Here is a 20,435-nt window from a genome sequence, read left to right as displayed (position 1 = left end):
TTTGTGAGCTCTTGGCCCGAGGTGAGGGTTGGTACCACCTGTGGGAAGGAGCCCCACAGGTCCCCACCATCGGGAGGCGAGATCAGCTATGGTAGGAGATTCGGTAGTGTAGAGGAATGGAGCGTCCTACATCACAGCCACGTGATCATAGGTGCAGTAAAGAGAGTATTGTGGGGGATCCTGAGGAGCGGGGTAAGAGACACAGTTCAGGGAGATCCCACAGTATACTCGCTGAACTGGAGAGGAACGTACCAGAGCAGGGACCTCCGAGAGAGAGAAGGGCTGGACAGGCCCAGAGGAGCGGAGAGTGCGAGACAGGAACCTCTGGAGGTCCGCAGCAGAGAGTGACCCAAGGGGCGGGGCTGCGCGGCATGAGAGGCTTGGGCGCGGTGATGTAGATCAACTCGCAGAGCGGGGAAGCCCGGATGAATCTTTGCAGTAGTGACGAATGCAACCCCGGGAAGCAGGGCTGCGCACGATGGAATCTCTGGCAGAGAATGAGGGCGCCGAGAAGAGTCACTGAAACAGAACTGAAGCGCTGCCCCGAGGAGCAGGGAAGCGCAGGTCCAGACTCCAAGCAGAGGGTGGTTCCAAGGGACGACCCTAAGGAGCAGGGAGGCTGGTAGGCAGGAGCTCTGGGAGGCGCAGGGCTAGCCCGAGGAGCGGGGGAAGCCAGGAGACGAAGTCTCACACAAGAGCGCAGCAGGGCCCCCGAGGAGCGGTTACCCGAGCAGAGTCCAGAGGCAGATAGAACCGATACAGGAAGCACGGGTCTGAGAAGCCAGGAGCAGGTATCAATAGCAAAGGAACTTGTTGCCAAATCAGCTAGCAAGGGGTGAAGGCGGTGCTTAAGAATCCCAGCCTGGTGACATCATCAGCTGGGGACGCCTCTGAGGTTCCTGCCATTGGGTCTTCAAAAGGGAGACTGGTGGCGCACGTGCGCCTAGGAAGGCCCGGAATGGGTGGAGGTGGCGGCCCGGACACCATGAGGAGTCCTGGGAACCTAGAGGAATGCGGCGGTAGTGGTTAGCCTCAGCTGTGAGTAAACCCGGAGAAGAGAACAGAGCAGTACATGAAGTGAGTTGCATCGGTAGCAGCCATCTGTGACTGACGGTCATAACACACTTTTGTTATCATTTCCTTCTGATCTTTCCTTATTATCTTTTTCAGTTTCTCTGTGCTTCTCCACTACCTTTCCTCCAGGCCTCTCCCCTATGTGCAGCCTCCCTGCTTCCCTTCCATGGTCCAGTTTGTTGCTGGCATGCTAGTGATGTGTCAGATTTAAATCTGAGCTGCTGGTGCAATGATTGGGCCACAAGATAATGACTGTGAGGGTCATCCTTAGTGACATGCATAAGCCAATTGATGGTTTAGGAGTTAAACATGCAATGTAAGTGAGTTATGAAAATGTATCCCAATTTCCTTCTATTGAACTCTCATTGATTTTCCATAATTCATGGAAAAAATCTCCATATTTTCTTCAAAATAATTCAATTTATGGCATAATGTGCACATCTGATGCAGATTTTTCATAAATCTGCTCATACTATTGCATTATTGAGTTTGTGGATAAATCTGTGATCCATGCATTTATGTAATTTCTAGAGATGTGAATCGTTTTTTGTGTTCGTGTCGTTCTTCGTTTTTCAGCCGCCGCTGAAAATGTCGGGGTTTTTTTTGCAGTTCGGGGGTTTTTTTTCTCGAAAAATCATTTTTTGAGTTAGTGCGCGGCGCGCGCGCTAACAAAAACCGTTAGATTTTTGTTATTTTTAGTTACTTTTTGTTAGTTTTTGTTAGTGCGCACTAATGGGAGTTACCACATGGCCTCTTGATCGGTCACACTGGGGTTCAATTCTTTTAACAGCTGTATGCAAGATATTTAATGTTGTCAAATTAGTTTCTTGACCATTGTTCTGAATCTCAAATTTAACCTGATGGACTGGTTGCATAAAGCATTTTCTCCATAGGAACACATAGGAAAATAGCCTTTAATACATCTAATTCCATTATGTTTTGTTAATAATTGTTAAAAATACATGTAAAGAAAACCAGCAAAAGGGGGGTCATGTGATGAGCTGCTGGTAGAAACATGTGGTGGTGACAGGCCCCCCTCTGCTATAATTTTATTCATTCAAATAATTTTGGTCTCCCACGATAAAGGCAACAACTTTTAAGAGGAGAATGTCTAAGAAATCGATTCCTGTGCTTTGGGTGGATAAAAATGAAAAAAAGCAAAGAATATCAGCAAAAACTGGAAACAGATAGGGAGAGCCAGGAGGAGGAAACGGACTCAAGGATGAGTATCCTGTCCTGCCTAGTTCTAGAGGTACAGATAATTCATTACAAGAAATGTTTGAACAGTTTCCAAAAAAATTATCAGCAGATATTACTGCGAAGTTAGTGGTGGTTGTTGAAAAAGTAATGACCATTGGTATCCTCAGTACATGAAAATGCGACACGGATTACTGAGGTGGTGGACCGGTTGGTAACGATTGAGATAGTGGCAATGCAAACACGTGAGAAAACAGAAGCATTATAGAGGAAGTAGGAAACCTTAGTGGAGAAGCTGGATGATGTAGAAAATCATGGATGGAGAAAAAATATTAGAGTGATCAGAGTACCAGAGGCAGAGGAGGGGAAGGATCCGGTTCATTTCTTCTCAAAATGACTGCCGGAGGTACTAGGTATGGAGTAAAAAAAAGGGCCTGGTGAAAATTCAGTGTGCTCATCAGGCCTTGGCGGCCCCACCGGTACCCAGGAGGCGGCCACATGCAGTTATTATCCAGCTGCGCAGCTACGTAGATGAAGCACAGATAACAGAAAAGGCTCAGCAGCAAAGAGAAATTCTCCACAAAGGGAAAAGAATCTTTATTTTTGAAGATTTTTCTCATACTGTGCAAAAACACCGAGCAGCCTTTCAGGACGTAAAATGTGCGCTGTTAGAAAGAAATCTGCTGAATCCGATGTTATACCCTGCACACCTCAGGGTCACTGAGGACAGTAGAAGCAGTGAAGGCCTTCTTAAATAAAGGGCCTGCTTAATCCTTTTGGGAAAAAATTGATTGCTTACTGATAAAGGCGGAACTGTTGGATGTGAGAGGCCATTTTGAGGTAAGAAAGGAACGAAGGGAGACCACCAGGAATTTATACAGTAGTGACTGACCCCAAGACGTGATTCTTGCAAGAAATTACCTGTTGATTATTTTTTTTATTTTTTGGACTTGGTTTTTTCTTTTGGATCTTGGCATGTTTTTTTTCATTGTTGAAGCTGAAGTTGATTGTGCTGAGGGGTGCTCAGGGAATCCCGCATCTTTGTGCACATCTGTTAAGGGCTAATAACTTGGATTGCAGAGATACCTAGTAATTGATCTAAATAGTATTTGGGATACACTAGGGAGCCTTTCAGTAGTGCGAGTGTATCGGGGTGTTGGAGTACAATGGAGAGTCGGGACAGAGATTACATTTATGCGCAGCAGACCTTGTTTCAAGACGGATATGCTATATTATATTTTATGCACCCGGGATACACAAGAAGATCCCCAGATGCTGCACAGGAGTGCGCTAATCTTGATTATTTTTAATGAGACTTTTTTTTTTTTTAAGATATTTTGTTCTTTTTTTGGGGTCTGAACCAAGTTTGAAGGACTGATGGACCTTATATATTTTGAATACTTTATTTTTTCTGGTTTTTTGTTGTTGTTGTTTTAGTTGTTTATTAGTTCCAGATAGAAGTTGCGGTCTCTGGTGTTCTCTGGAGACCGCAGCTTGGGTTATGAGGCAAAAGCTGGAATGCTTGATGAAGTGTTAGAGGGTAAACTGTGATATCTGGAGCCGTAGACAGTGGGTGAGGAGGGGTGAAAAGACTGTGAGGGGAGAGAGGAAAAGGGAAAAGGGGGGAAGGGAGGGGGAGAGGGAGTGGGAGTGGTGGTTAGGTTAATTTTGAGGTTTATGGGTTGGAGGGATAGGAAGAGGAGTGGGGTGGTTAAATTGGACGAAAGTTTGAGGGGTAAAAGGATGGCTAAGGTTAGAAAAGTTGGGGTTGTGGTAAAAACGATATCAGAAGATGGAAGAGTGGAGGTGACAACACAGTAATGAAATGGAATGTGCTGACTGGGAGCTTTGTAGTAGAGCAATCAATGTTACAGATAATTTCTAGCCAATTGATTCTTATGAAGTGGGAGTATGGCTGATTTGCAAATTCTCTCTAAATGTGAGGGGGATACCTACACCTGTAAAGAGGACCAGAATACTTCAATATTTGAAGAATAAGGGTGCAGATGTCACGTTCCTGCAGGAATCACATTTGGTGCCTCAGGAACATGATAAATTAAAGAGAGGCTGGGTGAGACAGGTATTTGCGGCATCTTTTTCATCTAAATGTATTCTTTACAGGAACATCGGTATATAAAAATAAATAAATAAATGAAGAGGTGTATATATTATTCTAATCCATAAGACTTTGTCACTCCAGATTACTAGAATGTGTTGTGATTCTAAAGGAGATGTTGTTATAATGGAGGGCAATATATATGGACAGCCAATTCAATTGATTAATATGTCTGGTCCTAATGTAGGACAGTTGGTTTTTCATAATAAGCTGAGTGGAGTCTTGGCTGCGTATGACGGTACTAGGCTATGTGTGGGAGGGGACTGGAATTACAGCCCAGATCCTAGAATGGACAGATTAGAAAATATAGGTCATTAGGGGATCAGAGAGGTGAATTCCGGAACATAATGCAACTCTATAATTTGGAGGATATGTGAAGAACCAGAAACCCAACAGGTAGAAATTATACGTATTTTTCTCTTAACATCAGACTTACAGTCGGATAGACTACTTTGTATGTAACCAGGGGATGGCTGCAATGGGAGTGGATGCAGATATTCTAAAAAGTACCATTTCCGACCATCATGTGGCGATGGTGCATTTTGGCCTGAGTGGAAGGGTAAGATCTAATAGGGGTTAGAGGTTAAATGAAGCACTGTTGAGGCAGAAGGTCTTTAGGGAAAAGACCAATGAGGCAATGGTTGACTTTCAGGTGAACAATCCTTCCTCTGAATATGATACTTCGTTAAGGTGGGAAGCACTGAAGGCTGTGGTTAGAGGGCATATGATCTCATATGCCAGTCATCAAAATAGGAAGACACAAAATAAACACAATGAGTTAGAAAAACAAATTGCTCAATTAGAGAATAAACACAAGACTGACAGCTCATCAAAGACTCTCAGACAGCTTAGTTTGGCTAGGAATAAATTAAAGGAACTACAAATTTGTAATATAGAAAGGGCAATGCGGTTCTCAAAACCGCATTGCCTCCACAGTCATTTTGCCTCCACAGACATTCTACTAATACAACCTCCACAGACTGTCACAGACAATCGCCATCTATGATCTAAGTTTATGGTTACTTAGTTACAGTAAAGCTTCCCCTTACTCCATTAGTTAACTTCCCTCCTTTTCAGTTTGTTAACTTCTTCCCCAATTTTTTGTAAGCACACACATTGTTTCGTTGCCTAGTTATGTTCTCCAAGTTGTTCAGCTCCTTGTTCATTGCAAGACACAGTTGTCATTATCTTCTACTTGTTGTAATGTAAACCGGAATGATAAGTAACGCTGTCACTTGAACTTCGGTATAAAAAAGTTATTTATAAATAAATAAATAAATAAAACAAAAGTATTATGAGTGGTGGGGGGGGAAGTGGGGTCATTGTTGGCAAAAGTGATAAAGGACAAAAAAGGGCAGACTATAATTTATGGCATTAGAGATGAGAAGGGAGACCGCAAAAGAATACCATCTGACATTAACAGGCTGTTTGTTCTATCAGGCACAGTCAGAGCAGGAGGAGGAGCAGCTAAAGGTATTTCTGGATCCCTTGAGACTGCCTAAATTGGAGGAGGAGGAGGGGCATTTATTTTCAGAGGATATAACACCAAAAGTAGTAAAAAGAGTAATTAAATCTTTTGCTGGGGGGGGGGGGGGGAGTCCGGGACCAGATGGGTTGCCACTGGAGTATTATAAGGCTTTTTAGAATAGTTGTGTTCTCTGTTTAATTATTTATGCACTTCTGGAGCCAGAATGGGTACATTTTTTGAGGCCAGGATAGTGCTTATTCAAAAACATGGAAAGGATCACCTGGAATGCGCTTTGTACAAGCCTATCTCCCTAATAAATACAGACATGAAGATATTAGCAAAGGTTTTGCAGCTCAGGCTTGAAGATGCTATGCCCCGTCTGGTCCATCTTGCCCAAATGATATTTATAAAGGGGTGATTCTCCGTGAACACCACCTGGGGGTTACTAAATTTAGTACATCTGGCTACTAAAAATGCGATGATTGCAGGAGCGGTAATTTCAATGGACGCAGACATTGCCTTTGACCAGGTATCATGATCGTATTTGTTCTATATTTTGCAAGACTTTGGTCTACCAGAGCGCTTTATTGCGTAGTTGAGGGCTTTGAATTCTGTGCCATTGGCAAGAATGAAATCAAATGGGATAGTGCCTGCCCGTTTGTGATACAAAGGGGGACCTGACAAGGGTACCCTTTGTCCCTTCTGCTGTTCAATCTTGCAATAGAACCATTAGCTCAGGCAATTAGAAGTTCTGAAGATATAGAGGGCTTTAGTTATAAAGTTTCATTGCATCAGATGACACATTAATATACCTGTCAGCTTTAATTAAATCATTACCTGCCTTGAGGGAGTTAATTGACAGGTTTGGGAATATTTCAGGGATGTTATTATTATTCAAGCAATAGCAAAATTCAAAATTCACCAATACTTCATAGACCCATCATTATGAAGGAAACAAACAAATATGACCTTCATATAAGCTAACTTTCATACCAGCACTTAAGGACCAAGCCAGTTTCATTTAGTTGATATCTATGCGAGTGAAATACCTCTGTGAAAGGACAAATAGACAGTCACACTATTGCTTAAGAAACCAAAACACTGAAACATTGGCTGGCAGTGTTGGGCGGCTCTCCTTTAAGAACAAGAGGAGTTTTAAGTTAAGTTCTTACATTTTCTATTCTTCCTAAAAGATTGCATACAAAAAATTATTTAAAAAACACAATTGTATGACCAATGATAATAACTTAAGATGAGGTATGAAAGAGACCACTTTTTCTACTAATAAGTAGACATTACCTTCTTTTACATGATGGTCATATTTGTTTGTTTCCTTCATTATGTTGGATCATAAAGTATTGGTGAAATTTGAATTTCGCTTATTATTTGATTGATTATTCACCCTTCAGTTTCATTTCTACCATTCATTATTCAAAATCGGAATTGATGTTGGTGCTCCCACCCCCCCCCCCCCCCCCCAGGAAAATTCTGCAGGAGGTAGGATGGTTTCAGAAGGCTAGACAGGGGTTTAAATATCTAGGTATCTGGATCTCCAGAAATTACCCAAGTTTATATAAGAGTAATTATAATCCCCCATTATTAAAAAAATAAAGATTTATTTGAAGAAGTGGTCTTTGATGCCCATCTCATTGAGGGCAGAGTGAATCTGGTAAACATGGCTATTTTTCCTAGATTGATGTATATTTCTATACACTTGCCATGTGATGTTCCAATATTGGTTCTGAATACTTTGAGAGGTATACTTGTTAATTTTATCTGGAAAAGGTGGCCACCTAGGGTCAAATATGATACACTGATTAAACCAAGGGAGGTGGGAGGGTTGGGTCTCCCTAACTTACAATCGGGCCGATTCAGTAAAGTCCGCGGGAGAGAAGGCAAACGCCCGCTCTCCCGGCGTGCACACAGGCCACTCACCTGTGCACGCGATTCAGTATTTAAATGAGGCCCGGCAGTAGAAACAGGCAAAAGGAGGCACTAGGGACACTAGCACATCTCTAGCACCTCCTTTTGGCTCAGAGCGGCGGCTGTCAGCGGGTTTGACAGCCGACGCTCAATTTTGCCGGCGTCGGTTCTCAAGCCCGCTGACAGCCATGGGCTCGGAAACCGGACGCCATCAAAATTGAGCATCCGGTTTTCGACCCGACAGCCGCAGGCCGACTTCAAATTTTTATTTTTTTTTACCCTTCAGGACCTCCAACTTAATATCGCCACGATATTAAGTTGGAGGGTGCACAGAAAAAGCAGTTTTTACTGCTTTTCTGTGCACTTTCCCGGTGCCCGAAGAAATTAGCGCCTACCTTTGGGTAGGCGCTAATTTCTGAAAGCAAAATGTGCGGCTTGGCTGCACATTTTGTTTTCTGAATCAAACGGGAATACCTAATAGGGCCATCAACATGCATTTGCATGTTGCGGGCACTATTAGGTTCGGTGGGTTGGACGCGCATTTTAGGCCCCTTACTGAATAAGGGGTAAGGGAAAACGCGCGTCCAATGGCGGGTTAACAGTGCGCTCCATCGCAGCACACTGTACTGTATCGGCCCAAATGGTATTATTGAGCATGTAAATTAACCAGCTTGTGGGAATGGTTGGAAGTGATACAGAATAATCGTGGGTCACTCTGGAGAAGGGCTCTGCTACGGGGTGTAGTTTGGCTTCACTGCTACATATGCCATGGGAGACTCATACGATGAGGATGATTGCTTGTAATCAATCAATCATGGGGTATTGGGAGGCTAATAATCTACGTTTTTTGGGGCAGGTTTGGACGGATGGTCAGTTTAAAACATTTACTGAACTAATGAGGGTAGTCAGTATACCCGCAAGTACTAGGTATTTGTATTTACAACTAAAAGGAGCTCTGGTCCCTATGTCTACTATAGCAGAATCCTTGGAGGAGAGTGAGGGGATTGAGGGGATAATCAGATGTAAGGTCAGAGCTAGACATCTGATATCTGTGATATATAAGACAATTAGATCAGCTGTTTGTGGGGGGAAAACTGCAAATGATCAAATTCATAAATGGAACATAGATTTGGGGGATACGTTTGATGAAAGAGGCTAGAAATCAATATGGATATGGTCTCAAAAAATTACAATATGTAATAAAGGTTATGAGTTATTATATAAGCTCTTACACAGAATGTACCAAAGCCTGTTGTTTTTTGCCAAATTTAGTAATAACAATAGTATTTGTTGGAGAGGGTGTGGGCAAGTTGGGATCTATATACATATGTGGCGGGGATGTAGGGAGGTTCATGTTTTCTGGACTGAAGAGGCTGATTGTATTAAATGGATCAGCGGACAACATATGGAGGAGAGTCAGGAATTATATTTGCTGGGTCACTGGCCCCATAGAGGAATGATAAGAGACCGCAGGAGGCTGGTGGGACATCTTCTTCATGCTGCTCGTTTGACGATTGCACACCATTGGAAACTCACTCCCGAGGTGCTAGAATGGAAGGCTAAAGTGGCTGAGATTGCAGTGATGGAGAGATTGACCTTAATGCTAAAAGACCAGATGGACAGATATGAGAGCATGTGGGGTATGGCAGGAAAAAGAGCTGGAGGGATAAGTTGAAGAAGTTTAATTAAGGTGGGGGGGGGATCAAGAGAGACTGACTGCTTATATGGGGGATTTGGTAGCAATGAAAATGAATAAATGGGATGTTCGACATTTGTATAATTAGTATTTACTGAGTAGTAATGTAATGTAGGCAATGTGTTGTCTGTAATGTATAGGGTAAAAATGAAAAATAAAGAGTTAAAAAAAAAAAAACTTAAAGTAGTTGAGTAGAGATGATGCCTTTCTTAGGCTAATGAATGTTTGAAGGTCCAATCACCTGGGACTATTGGCTGCCTTAATTGTAGAAATATGTGGTCTTCAAAACTCGTTTACATCTTTGGATTACTTTTAAAATGGAACAATAAAGGGCATTGCAACGTAAAAAGAATCCAGTTGCAATCAGGACCAACATGTCCTATATCTCACAATAACACCATTATCTCCTGCCAAGATCTTATCAAGAAGTCAATCATTATTCCTTGTGATATCTACTGTACTGCAAATCATTACATACCAGCATAAAGACTAACTGTGATGAACATATTCATCAAAATAAGTCCTAGAATATACTGTATACAGATGAATCTATTGACTTGCTTGATTACCCCATATATCAGTGTTTCCCAACCTTCTCCTGGATGCACACCTATCCAGTAGGGTTTTTAGGATTGACATAATGAATATGCATGAGATACATTGTATGGCAGTGTTTGCAAATCTATGGCGGATTGGGAAACACTACACAACTATTAAATTCCTTCAAATGAAAATATTAACCATAGGCGCTCCCGGTATTAAGTTACCTTAATTCACAATCACCGGACATTCCTTTTTCCGGTTTACACTTTAGCACTAAAATCAAGTCATGGCAAAAGAGAGTAACTTCAAAACTAAAATATAACATTTTATGGCTGTTTATTAATTATTGAAGAGGTCATAAGGAGTTTGTATATGTTACTGATACTGCCTGTACATTCATTTTGCTAATATTTAATTCTCAAAAGTTAACATTTGAATCTGAGCACTTTCAATGCAGAAACCCTGATATGATTGGATGTATTCTTTTAATACTTTTAGTAAAGCTTCAGCATCCAAGATAAATTTAGAAAAAAAAGAAGAGATTGCTGTTAACAAGATGAAATCCCCCTGATGCAGCATTCAAAACATGGTCCAATGTTGGGGAATGATCTTCATATATAATTAAAATAAGTGCATTTTAAATTGCAAAAAAAGTCCTAGAAAAATGGATATTGACATATGATTAAACAAAAAGCAATCAAGGTAATTTAATACCAGGAGTGCTGATTATGACAGCCACTGTAGATAGTTAATATTTTCATTTGAAGGAATTTAATAGTTGTATATCGTTGACATTTTCCCCTCGTATTTTGCACCATTTGCCTTGTCGTTCTGGGTTGGGAAACACTGCCACATTTTATATTATTTTTCTAGGCCAATCTCCAATAGAAGGGTAAGTAGCAGGAGCACAGAAAGATATTTTTGTTTTCTGTATACTTTTTTCTTCTATAATCTCCAGAAGATACTGTACAGCAGTTTTCTGAAACTGTGATTGCTCATCACTTTCAGAGGTTGTTAATAACATAATGAGAGCTAACAGCAGTACTAAGCCACAGTACATAGCATCAAATACATCAGATAGAATGATTACCAATTACTGCATTGAAGAACATAGTTTTCGCCTGGTGCATAAGTACTGTTATTATAAGTACAGAAGCACTGATCCTGCGGAATACAACCAGATTCGTTGATATCATCAAGCATAGTTCCTAAAGAAAAAGAAAACACAATCAATACATTGCATGCAAATAGTACTCTAAACTGCCTTACAACTTGTCAGAAGTCCTACATGACCTGCAGATTGTCAGTGTGACTATTCTGTTGTGAAAAGAAATAGACAGCTGCAAAACAAACAAACAAACAAACAATAAGATTTTGGATTTCATTGTAGAGACCCCTTAGGCATCATCCTCTAGAAGAGAATCTAAGGCCTGGGTTAGGAGCTAGAAGAGAAGAGCACTATTTGCACAACAGCACCTCTTTTGAAGTTGCTAGAATGGTGAGCTGCTGCTTGCTCAAGTGTAGGTGGATACGGTATAGAGAGTAGTATGGCATTTTTGGGTAAGATTTTAAAAGAATAGGAGTTGTTTCTTTTGGGTGCCCTCTGTCTCCAGTTTTTGGTTCCATGGTTAGAGATATAGGAGAAAGGGGAGAGGCACATCCCTGTCTAGTACACAACCAGTCTTGAAAAGATTTGCTTCAGGTTTTTGAGTAAGTGTTTTATTCTTTGGGAAGTCTTTTTTTTTGGAGTTTTCTTTTTTTGTGAATCCTTGCTCATGGCCTAGAGAGGGACAGAGGTAAAAACATAGCAAAAGAATTGCCATGTTGGGTCAGACCAAGGTCCATCAAGCCCAGCATTCAACAATGGCCAATCCAGGTCACAAGTACGTGGCAGTTCCCATAAAATAGAACTATTTCCTGTCACTCCCTCCCAAGGATAGTAATAGCTTTCTTTAGTCTACCCGGCTAATTGTGTTATAGATTTTTCCTCCAAAAACTTATAAGAACAAGTCATACTGGGTCAGACCAAGGGTCCATCAAGCCCAGCATCCTGTCTCCAACAGTGCCCAATCCAGGCCATAAGAACCTGGCAAGAACCCAAAAACTAAGTCTATTCCATGTTACCATTGCTAGTAATAGCAAAGGCTATTTTCTGAGTCAACTTAATAGCAGGTAATGGACTTCTCCTCCAAGAACTTATCCAATAGAGATGTGAATCGTGTGACCGATCGTCTTAACGATCAATTTCGGCTGGGGGGGGGAGGGAATCGGATCGTCTCAGTTTTGTTTTTTTAAATATCGTGTAAATCGTAAATCGGGGGAGGGCGGGAAAACCAGCAACTAGAACAGCCCTAAAACCCACCCCGACCCTTTAAAATAAATCCCCCACCCTCCCGAACCCCCCCAAAATGTCTTAAATTACCTGGGGTCCAGTGGGGGGGTCCCGGTGTGATGTTCCACTCTCGGGCCATGGGTGCATTTGATAGAAATGGCGCCGGCGCTACCTTTGCCCTGTCATATGACAGGGCAAAGGTAGCGCCGGCGCCATTTTGGTTCCTGTCCCCCGACGTCGCGAGCGTAGGAGATCGCTCCCGGACCCGCGCTGGACCCCCAGGGACTTTTGGGCGGCTTGGGGGGGGGCCTCCTGACCCCCACAAGACTTGCCAAAAGTCCAGCGGGGGTCCGGGAATGACCTCCTGCACTCGAATCGTGTTGCCGTATTGCAAAATGGCGCCGGCGCTACCTTTGCCCTGTCATATGACAGGGCAAAGGTAGCGCCGGCGCCATTTCTATCAAATGCACCCGTGGCCCGAGAGTGGAACATCAAACCGGGACCCCCCCCACTGGACCCCAGGTAATTTAAGACATTTTGGGGGGGTTCGGGAGGGTGGGGGACTTATTGTAAAGGGTCGGGGTGGGTTTTAGGGTTGTTTTAGTGTGCCGGTTTTCCCGCCCTCCCCCTTCCCCCGATTTACGATTTTTGACGATAAATCAGGAGAATTCCTATTATATATCGCCTCTAACGATTTTTGACGATTTAAAATATATCGGACGATATTTTAAATCGTCAAAAAACAATTCACATCCCTATTATCCAATCCTTTTTTAAACACAGATACACTAACCACATCCTCTGGCAACAAATTCCAGAGTTTAATTGTGCGTTGAGTGAAAAAGAACTTTCTCAGATTTAGTTTTAAATTGCCACATGCTAACTTCATGGAGTGCCCCATAGTTCTTCTATTATCCGAAAGAATAAATAACCGATTCACATTTACCTGTTCTAGACCTCTCATGATTTTAAACACCTCTATCATATCCCCCCTCAGCCAGCTCTTTTCCAAGCTAAAAAGTCCTAACCTCTTTAGTCTTTCCTCATAGGGGAGCTGTTCCATCCCCTTTATCATTTTGTCACCCTTCTCTGTACCTCTTTTAAACCTCACTATTCTAGTTGCCTTGATCACGGCAACAGCTTACACAGTTTAATAGTGTGCTCAGTAAAAAACTACTTTCTGTGATTTATTTTGAATCTACTGGGTGTTAATTTCATGTAGTATCCCCTTGTTTTAGCATTATTTGAAAGAGTAAATGACTGCCCTTTATTTATCCATTCCACCTCACTCATAATTTTATTAACTTCTATCATGTCCCCTTCTCAGCTGTATCTTTTCTTTTTGTTCAATTTGTGGATTGTTTAATGTAAACCCGAACGTTACCTGTTCAATACTCTATTGTTTAATGTAACGCCTTACGGCGAAAGTTTTGTTCTTTGGAAACCGTCTTGATTTGATTTGCATATCGAGAAAGTCGGTATATAAAAACCCTAAATAAATAAATAAATAAATCTTTTCCAAGCTGAAGATTCTAGCCTATGTATCCTCTCATCATAGGTGAGATGTTCCATTCCCATTCTTGTTGCTCTCCTCTGCACCTTCCCTAGCTCTTCTATATCTTTCTTGAGATGGGGTGACCAGAACTGCACACAAGGTGAGAGAACTCAAGGTGCTGTCACACCATAGCTTGATCCAGAGGCAATATAATATTCCGTTTTCTTCTCCATTCCTTTTCAGATCATTCCCAATAGTCTGGTTTTTGGTTTGGTTTTTTTTTACCACCACCATGCACTGAACCAAGGATTTCACAAGGACTCCAAAATCTGTTTCCTGGGTAGTGACTCCCAATACAGAAACCAGCATTATATACATGTCAATTGGGATTATTTTTCCCTATGTGCATCACTTTGCATGTTTCCATTCTAAATTTCATCTGCCATTCAGTTGCTCAGTCTTAGTCTGGTTTTATATTTATATTTGATAGTGAATTATGAATGTACATTGTTGATTATGAAGGTACATTGTTTTCCGCTGAGATTTGTGGAGCAGTGAAATGCACATTTTATAAATAGTCTCACAATGTCCTTCTGCAGTTCCTCACAATTCGCTGCCATTTTAACAAATATGAATAATGTTGGGTTATCTGCAAATTTGATTACCTCAATGTCATTCCCTTTTCCAGATCATTTATGAATAATAAATGATCTGGTGGATCATTTATCTGGTGACCACATGGATCAGCACCAGGGCTCAGGCCCCGGTGCTGATCCATGTGGTACTCCACTAATGACTTTTATCCTTGTAGAAAACTGGTCATTTATTCCTATTCTCTGTTTCTGGCTTTTTAACCAGTAACCAGTCCACAAAAGAACACTGTCTATTATCCTATGACTATAATTTCCTGAGGAGTCTCTCATGGGGAACTTTGTTAAATGCCTCCTGAAAATCCATATACACTATATCAACCGCTAATGTTTATCTACATATTTACTTACACCTTTGAAAAATTCTAAAAGATTGGTAAGACAAGACTTCCTCTTGCTAAAACCATGTTGACTCTTGCCAGTTAAGCCATGTCTATTTATATTGCCAGTGATTTTGTTTATAAGTATGGCTCTAATACTGTTCCCATCTGACAACCCTTGGAGGGACAGTGGTGAATTGTCACAAAACAGTCTTGGTTTTGAGGATTTGTGAAGATTTTTTATGTTTCAGTTCAGAGGGAATTTTGACAATGCCCTTCCTGTCAAGTAGTTGGGAAAAGAAAAAGGCTGACATTTCCTGGCTATAGTACCTATTAGACAGGGAGTTCAAGCCCTGCTATTTTTTGTTTTTTTTTAAGAGAAGATCAGATTTTGGGACATCTGGAGACCACCATGAGAGAAAGAATGAGGTCTGGTTTCTGGAAACTTGGAAGTAAACCTGGACCTCAGGTACTATTGGGGAAGGGATCTCACCACACTTAGGATATGCCCACTTGTCTGGGACACGTATCCATCCAAACCCTGGAGGTTAAGAACAATCTCAGGACCCAATGCTGAAGGACCCATTCATAGATAGAGGAGAAGTTTGAGAGGGGGGGTGGAGTTTGGACCATGAATGTAAAGAGAGACAAATTTGTTGTTGCAACTTGATTACATTGGAATACCTATAGTAATGTTTATTTTGGAATACCCAACCAGAGTGTTGCACAATACATATGTTTGAAATGGTTATGTAATATGAAGTTCCTTTGGATTATTTTACTCATGATTTGAGTTTAGATTGTCCACTGCCCTTTGATCGACTGCTCATTTTCCAATCAGCTTCATTCATGTCTCACAAATACAACTCATTTCTGGGAATACAAGTGCATGAACATATTTGAGGACTGAAAGAGAAATTAAAAGAAGGGCTGGGAATAGAAAGTAAACATGCCTGATGGACAGAAGCAGCCATCCACACAGTGTTCGTCGTCACAGGCCTGAGACCTCTCAGGATTGGAACAAGTATTTATACAGGGTGAATCACATTCTTGGTACTCCATTTTGGAAAGGCATGTTTTAGCTGGAATAATAAAACACAAACTTTGTAAATATAGAAAAAATGAAGTTATTTTGATCTAAGATATAGACATGAAATTCTGTGCATTCAAATGGACTAACACAGCAGCCAAAATAATTTATTCATGAAATTTAGGTCACACATGTAAGTGAAAAATATTGTCCTGCCGCTATTTACCTGAAATTAATAATATGGCTAATTTAACTATTACCTTTGGGAAGTCTATATTTATCGCACATTTCTTTTGGAAACCTTTGAACTATTTGATTTCATTTTACATTTAATTATATAAATAGATAATCTTGTCATGACGATGTCTGTGTCATTTCAAATCAAAGCTCAGCCTTACTAACCAGTGATCCATTCTTTGTTTTAGTTTCACTACCACTAACTTTTGACTGAGCAATATTTTATAATTCAGGAAATGCAAATCAAAATTTTGATCCACAAGTTCTCATTCAGATGTAGCATTTGCTACTATGTTTGCCCTATTTGTCAGCATCTAAAGGGTTTTGCATTCTTGGGGTCCTCTCCCTTCTTTATTCCCATCTTTTTGTGGGTTGTGGCTCAGGAGTTATCTATTTTTGGGAGCTTGAGTTTTTTGACATCCAGCCCTTGGTTTAATGTTGGAACTTGAAAGGCTATCCTATTCTCCAAGGGGAAGGAATTTTTGAATTGGACACTGGTTCAGATTCATAAGAGAGATAGAGAATAGATGTGGCTTCATGGATAAAGAAGTCAAGTTTTTGTTGTTAAGATTTTCATCTTAATTACGATTTTTGCTACCTTATCCTAGAGAATACTTTTTAAGTTACAGTAAGGTTTTTTTCAGTTGAATGCCATCTTTGGATCATCATATAATAAAACCAGCTGATGAACATATGCTTCTAGTCACCAGCGGTTCATAATCTAATCATCAGTCCAGTATCAAGTCCATAGATAGAAACTTAAAAATGTTTTGCTGGACACATAAGAACTTAAGAAATTGCCATGCTGGGTCAAGACCAAGGTTCCATCAAGCCCAGCATCCTGTTTCCAACAGAGGCCAAACCAGTCCACAAGAACTTATTACCCAAACATAGATGTAGCACAGAATGTATTTTTTAAATTTAATGCAATTTAAAAAGAACTTATCTTGCCAAGATGAATGCCTATTTTTTGAAGACCCATGGGGTTTGGATTAACAACTAGGTCATGGTTTGGATTTACAATTAAAGCCCCAGGTCTTCAAAAGATAACCATTCATCTTGGCAAGATAAGTCCTTTTTAAATTGCATTAAACAAATTTTAAAAATATATTCCACTCGCTCCAAATATGAACCATGACACTGTGGCCCCCATCGGACTAGTTGGAAAGTGGTCCAGTCAAATTGTGGAGAGCGCAGCTGGAGCCAGGGTAGCCCCAGCACAACAGGATGGATTGCTCTTGCTATAACATGGAAGACAATGTTTTCTTTGTGGAGAAGGCCAGTGCATACGGTCAAGGGTGTAGTGGCCATAGTGATCCTTCCTGGCAAGGGGTCCCCCAAAGATGGATAAAATGATTAAAGTGTTCTTCCTGGGAACTTTGGGCAACTGAAGGTTTGTCAACCAAGGTTTTCATCAAAACGTTAACCCCCAGCACCCAAATCTATCATGGTGAGGGTGGAAAAGTTTTGGTTGCTCACGGAGTTTGTCACTGGAAGAGATAATTGGGGGGGCAGGTATTGTGAAGCTTAAGATCTGCTCCCCTTCAGAACCTAAGCTCAGAATTTTCACAGTTTGACTGGGCATTGAGCAATAGAGGCACAGACCTAACTGGCATCAATGGATTCTCTCCTTGGGAGCAAGGCACCCTTGACCAAGCTACATGGGTTTGCCCAGACGTGCCGAGATCGATGATGCGGAGACTAGAGGAGAAATCAGTTGCTGAAAGCATGGAGCCAACGTGATGACCCTGCACAGAGGGCGAAGCTCCCTTGTTTATGGTTGGATGCGGTAGTCAATCCTACTAGCCAAGTCAATAAGCCCACGAGTGGCTAGCTCATCCTTTATTCTGGAGGACAGGCCCTACAGGAAGATGCTTTGCAGGCAGTCCTCCATCCAATTAAGCTCAATGGCCAGGGTCCAAAATTCAATGGCATAGTCCATGAGAGACCAAGTGCCCTGGCATAGCTGGAGAAGATCAGAGCCCGAAGGTAGTTAGCCGAAAAAGTTCATCGAAGACAAATTTGAAGGTGGTCACAAGCTATTACATTTCCTGATGGGTCGGGTCGGTGAACTCCCATAGTAGTGAGGCCCAGGCCAGGGTCTTGTCATCCAGGAGGGAGAGGATGAAGGTCATCTTAACTGAGTCCTCAGGAAAGAGTGCTGCCTGGAGGGGAAAATGCATGTAGCATTGGTTGAGGAATCCTTGGCAGTGTTTCAGGTCCTTGGCATAACAAGGAGGAAAAGGCAAATGATGGAGTGGCTAGATACCACGACACTGGGAAAAGCAGCCACAGGAGGAGCAGGGACTGCTGAAGCCATGGTTGCATCCAGACAGGTGTCGAGTCACTCCATGAAAGCTGCCAGGAGGTCGAGGAAGCACTGCTGCTCTTCAAATTTGTGAGTTAAACCGTGAATGGCCTGGAGAGTGATGGCATCTGCCGAGTCCATGGTCTCAGCAATCTGTTGCGGTCATGGATCTTTGGACCGAGGTGGAGTTAGCACAACCTGCAGGGAGGAGTCCGTAGGTCTCCCCTATCGGCTGATGGAGCTGTCTATGGCAGAGGCCCAACTGGAACTTTACCTATACTAGCCCTCATTCCCCTTACATTGAGCCCTCAGGTACCAGAGCCAGTAAGAAATTGCTGCCGAGATGGCCTTTTATAGGCAGAGACTTCTGACATCATCAGGGATGCATGGGTGATTTCCTGCCAAGGACCCTTTAAATTGAGGCAAGTTGGGCACACGCACGCCTTGGGGCAGACTTGTTGGATTTTATGGAGTCTTCCGCTTGTGTCTTGTCGGGCCTTTTCAAGCACAACGGTCTGCCATGCGCTCTTCCGGGGGACCTGTCCCAGTGTTGAGGACTCCTGTAGATGGCTCGGGGCTGGAGGTAAGAGCAGCGATCCATGGCCCTGGCCCTTTACTTATGTGGCTAATAGTGCATTTTGAATATGGGCCTCCATCTGCTTTAGAATCAGATGTAGAAGGCAAAAACTTTATTAAAAGCAAAGAGTTTGCTTGTGGCCACAATGGTGTCATTCCCAATTGGCTATGATTCTGACAGTGCAGGCTAAGGAAGGACTGAAGCAACAAGCTTGAAGCTAAATTGAATAAGGTTAATCTTGTCTTCAAATGCTGTTCAAAAACCTTCAGCAGTTAATTGCAGTTGAGTTGACTCATTGGGAAAGGGTTCTGAAAACCAAGATACCAGCTTAAAAAGCGAGTGGGGTCTATTCTCTGCCTTGATGAGCATCTTTAAAAATAATCTTTTAGCCTGTTTTTTCTCCCTCAGCAGGTGGACTCACACTTACTGTGACAGTATCAAGGGCTTCACCTATTTCAGCCCCATTTCCCACTGGTTGAGCCCTTGGGTTCCAGGGCCAGCAGGACTTAGGCAGGAGTCCTGTAAGGAGCAGTCAGACGTAGTCAAGTCATGGGCAGCGGTCAGGGCAGGCAGACAGTGAACAAACAGTATCTGGGTCCAAGCCAAGGTTGGGGCAGGCAAGCAGGCTGAGGACCAAGCTGAGGTCAAGGCAATCTGTGGTCCAGAAGAGTCTGTAGCAAGGGTCAAAGCCAGGAGTCAGGCAGAGTCGGATAGACAAGACAAGGCACAGGGGACCAAGATATAAGCAAGACAGACAGGACAAGGTAACAAAGAGGCAAGGCAAACAAGGTAACAAATACTCACTGCAATGCTGCAGGAGGATCCAGGAATCCAGCTGGGCTTAAATGACTTGATGGGCCTGACATCATGAGGAGGCGCCAAATTGTTTCCCACTGCAATACCTATATGAGGTGAGCCAGGGCACACACGCACTCCTTAAGGCGAGCAGCAGTGAGGGAGCCATGAAGCAGCGCATCAACAACCTGGGTGAGTAGAGCTGGTTGCAGGACCAGCCCGCAACTGGCCAGACATTACATTGCAGCCTTTGCTAATTTGCTTTCAAGAATCAATGTTTTTAATTTGTGCTATTTCCTTTCTAACTAACATATCTGGCACTTAAGAGGTTTTAAACTCGCATGATACCAAGCCAAGACACTGTTAGTATTTTGTGTTCTTTGAACTAACTACGCAACATGGCTATAGGATGTTTTCAGAGTATGATTCCAAGAAGAAATTTTAAATTCAAGGGAAAAATTAGCAAAATCATCCGGAAACTGAAAACGCTGAATAAGGGCAGCTAGATCAGGAGAGTTAGTAGAATGGATTGGAAAAGATTGCTTATTGGACTTGATGGCAACAACAGAGACATAAAAGGTAGAGAAAATTACCAAACTATGGTCAGTCCAAAGAAAAGGAAAGAACGTAATGGTCGCTTCTGGAATACATACCAGTTTTGAAGAAAAAACTAG

The 20,435-nt window shown here is 42.1% G+C and overlaps 1 protein-coding gene across 1 annotated transcript in view; it reads right to left on the bottom strand.

Moving 5' to 3' along the window:
- LOC115079483 (mucin-5B-like) overlaps positions 1 to 20,435 on the bottom strand; it is a 289,301-nt gene that overhangs the window by 225,067 nt on the left and 43,799 nt on the right. Inside the window, exons 8-9 of the mRNA XM_029583107.1 lie at positions 15,768 to 15,896; positions 11,108 to 11,225 (exon numbers count right to left, since the gene is read on the bottom strand). Of these exons, the coding sequence (XP_029438967.1) occupies positions 11,108 to 11,225; positions 15,768 to 15,896 (247 nt within the window). The remainder of the gene's footprint in view (positions 1 to 11,107; positions 11,226 to 15,767; positions 15,897 to 20,435) is intronic.

Source organism: Rhinatrema bivittatum, chromosome 17 (genome assembly GCF_901001135.1).
Source record: "Rhinatrema bivittatum chromosome 17, aRhiBiv1.1, whole genome shotgun sequence".
Classification (NCBI taxonomy): Eukaryota; Metazoa; Chordata; class Amphibia; order Gymnophiona; family Rhinatrematidae; genus Rhinatrema; species Rhinatrema bivittatum.
The sequence above is the reverse complement of the archived record's forward strand: the minus strand, read 5'-3'. Positions and strand labels throughout refer to the sequence as shown.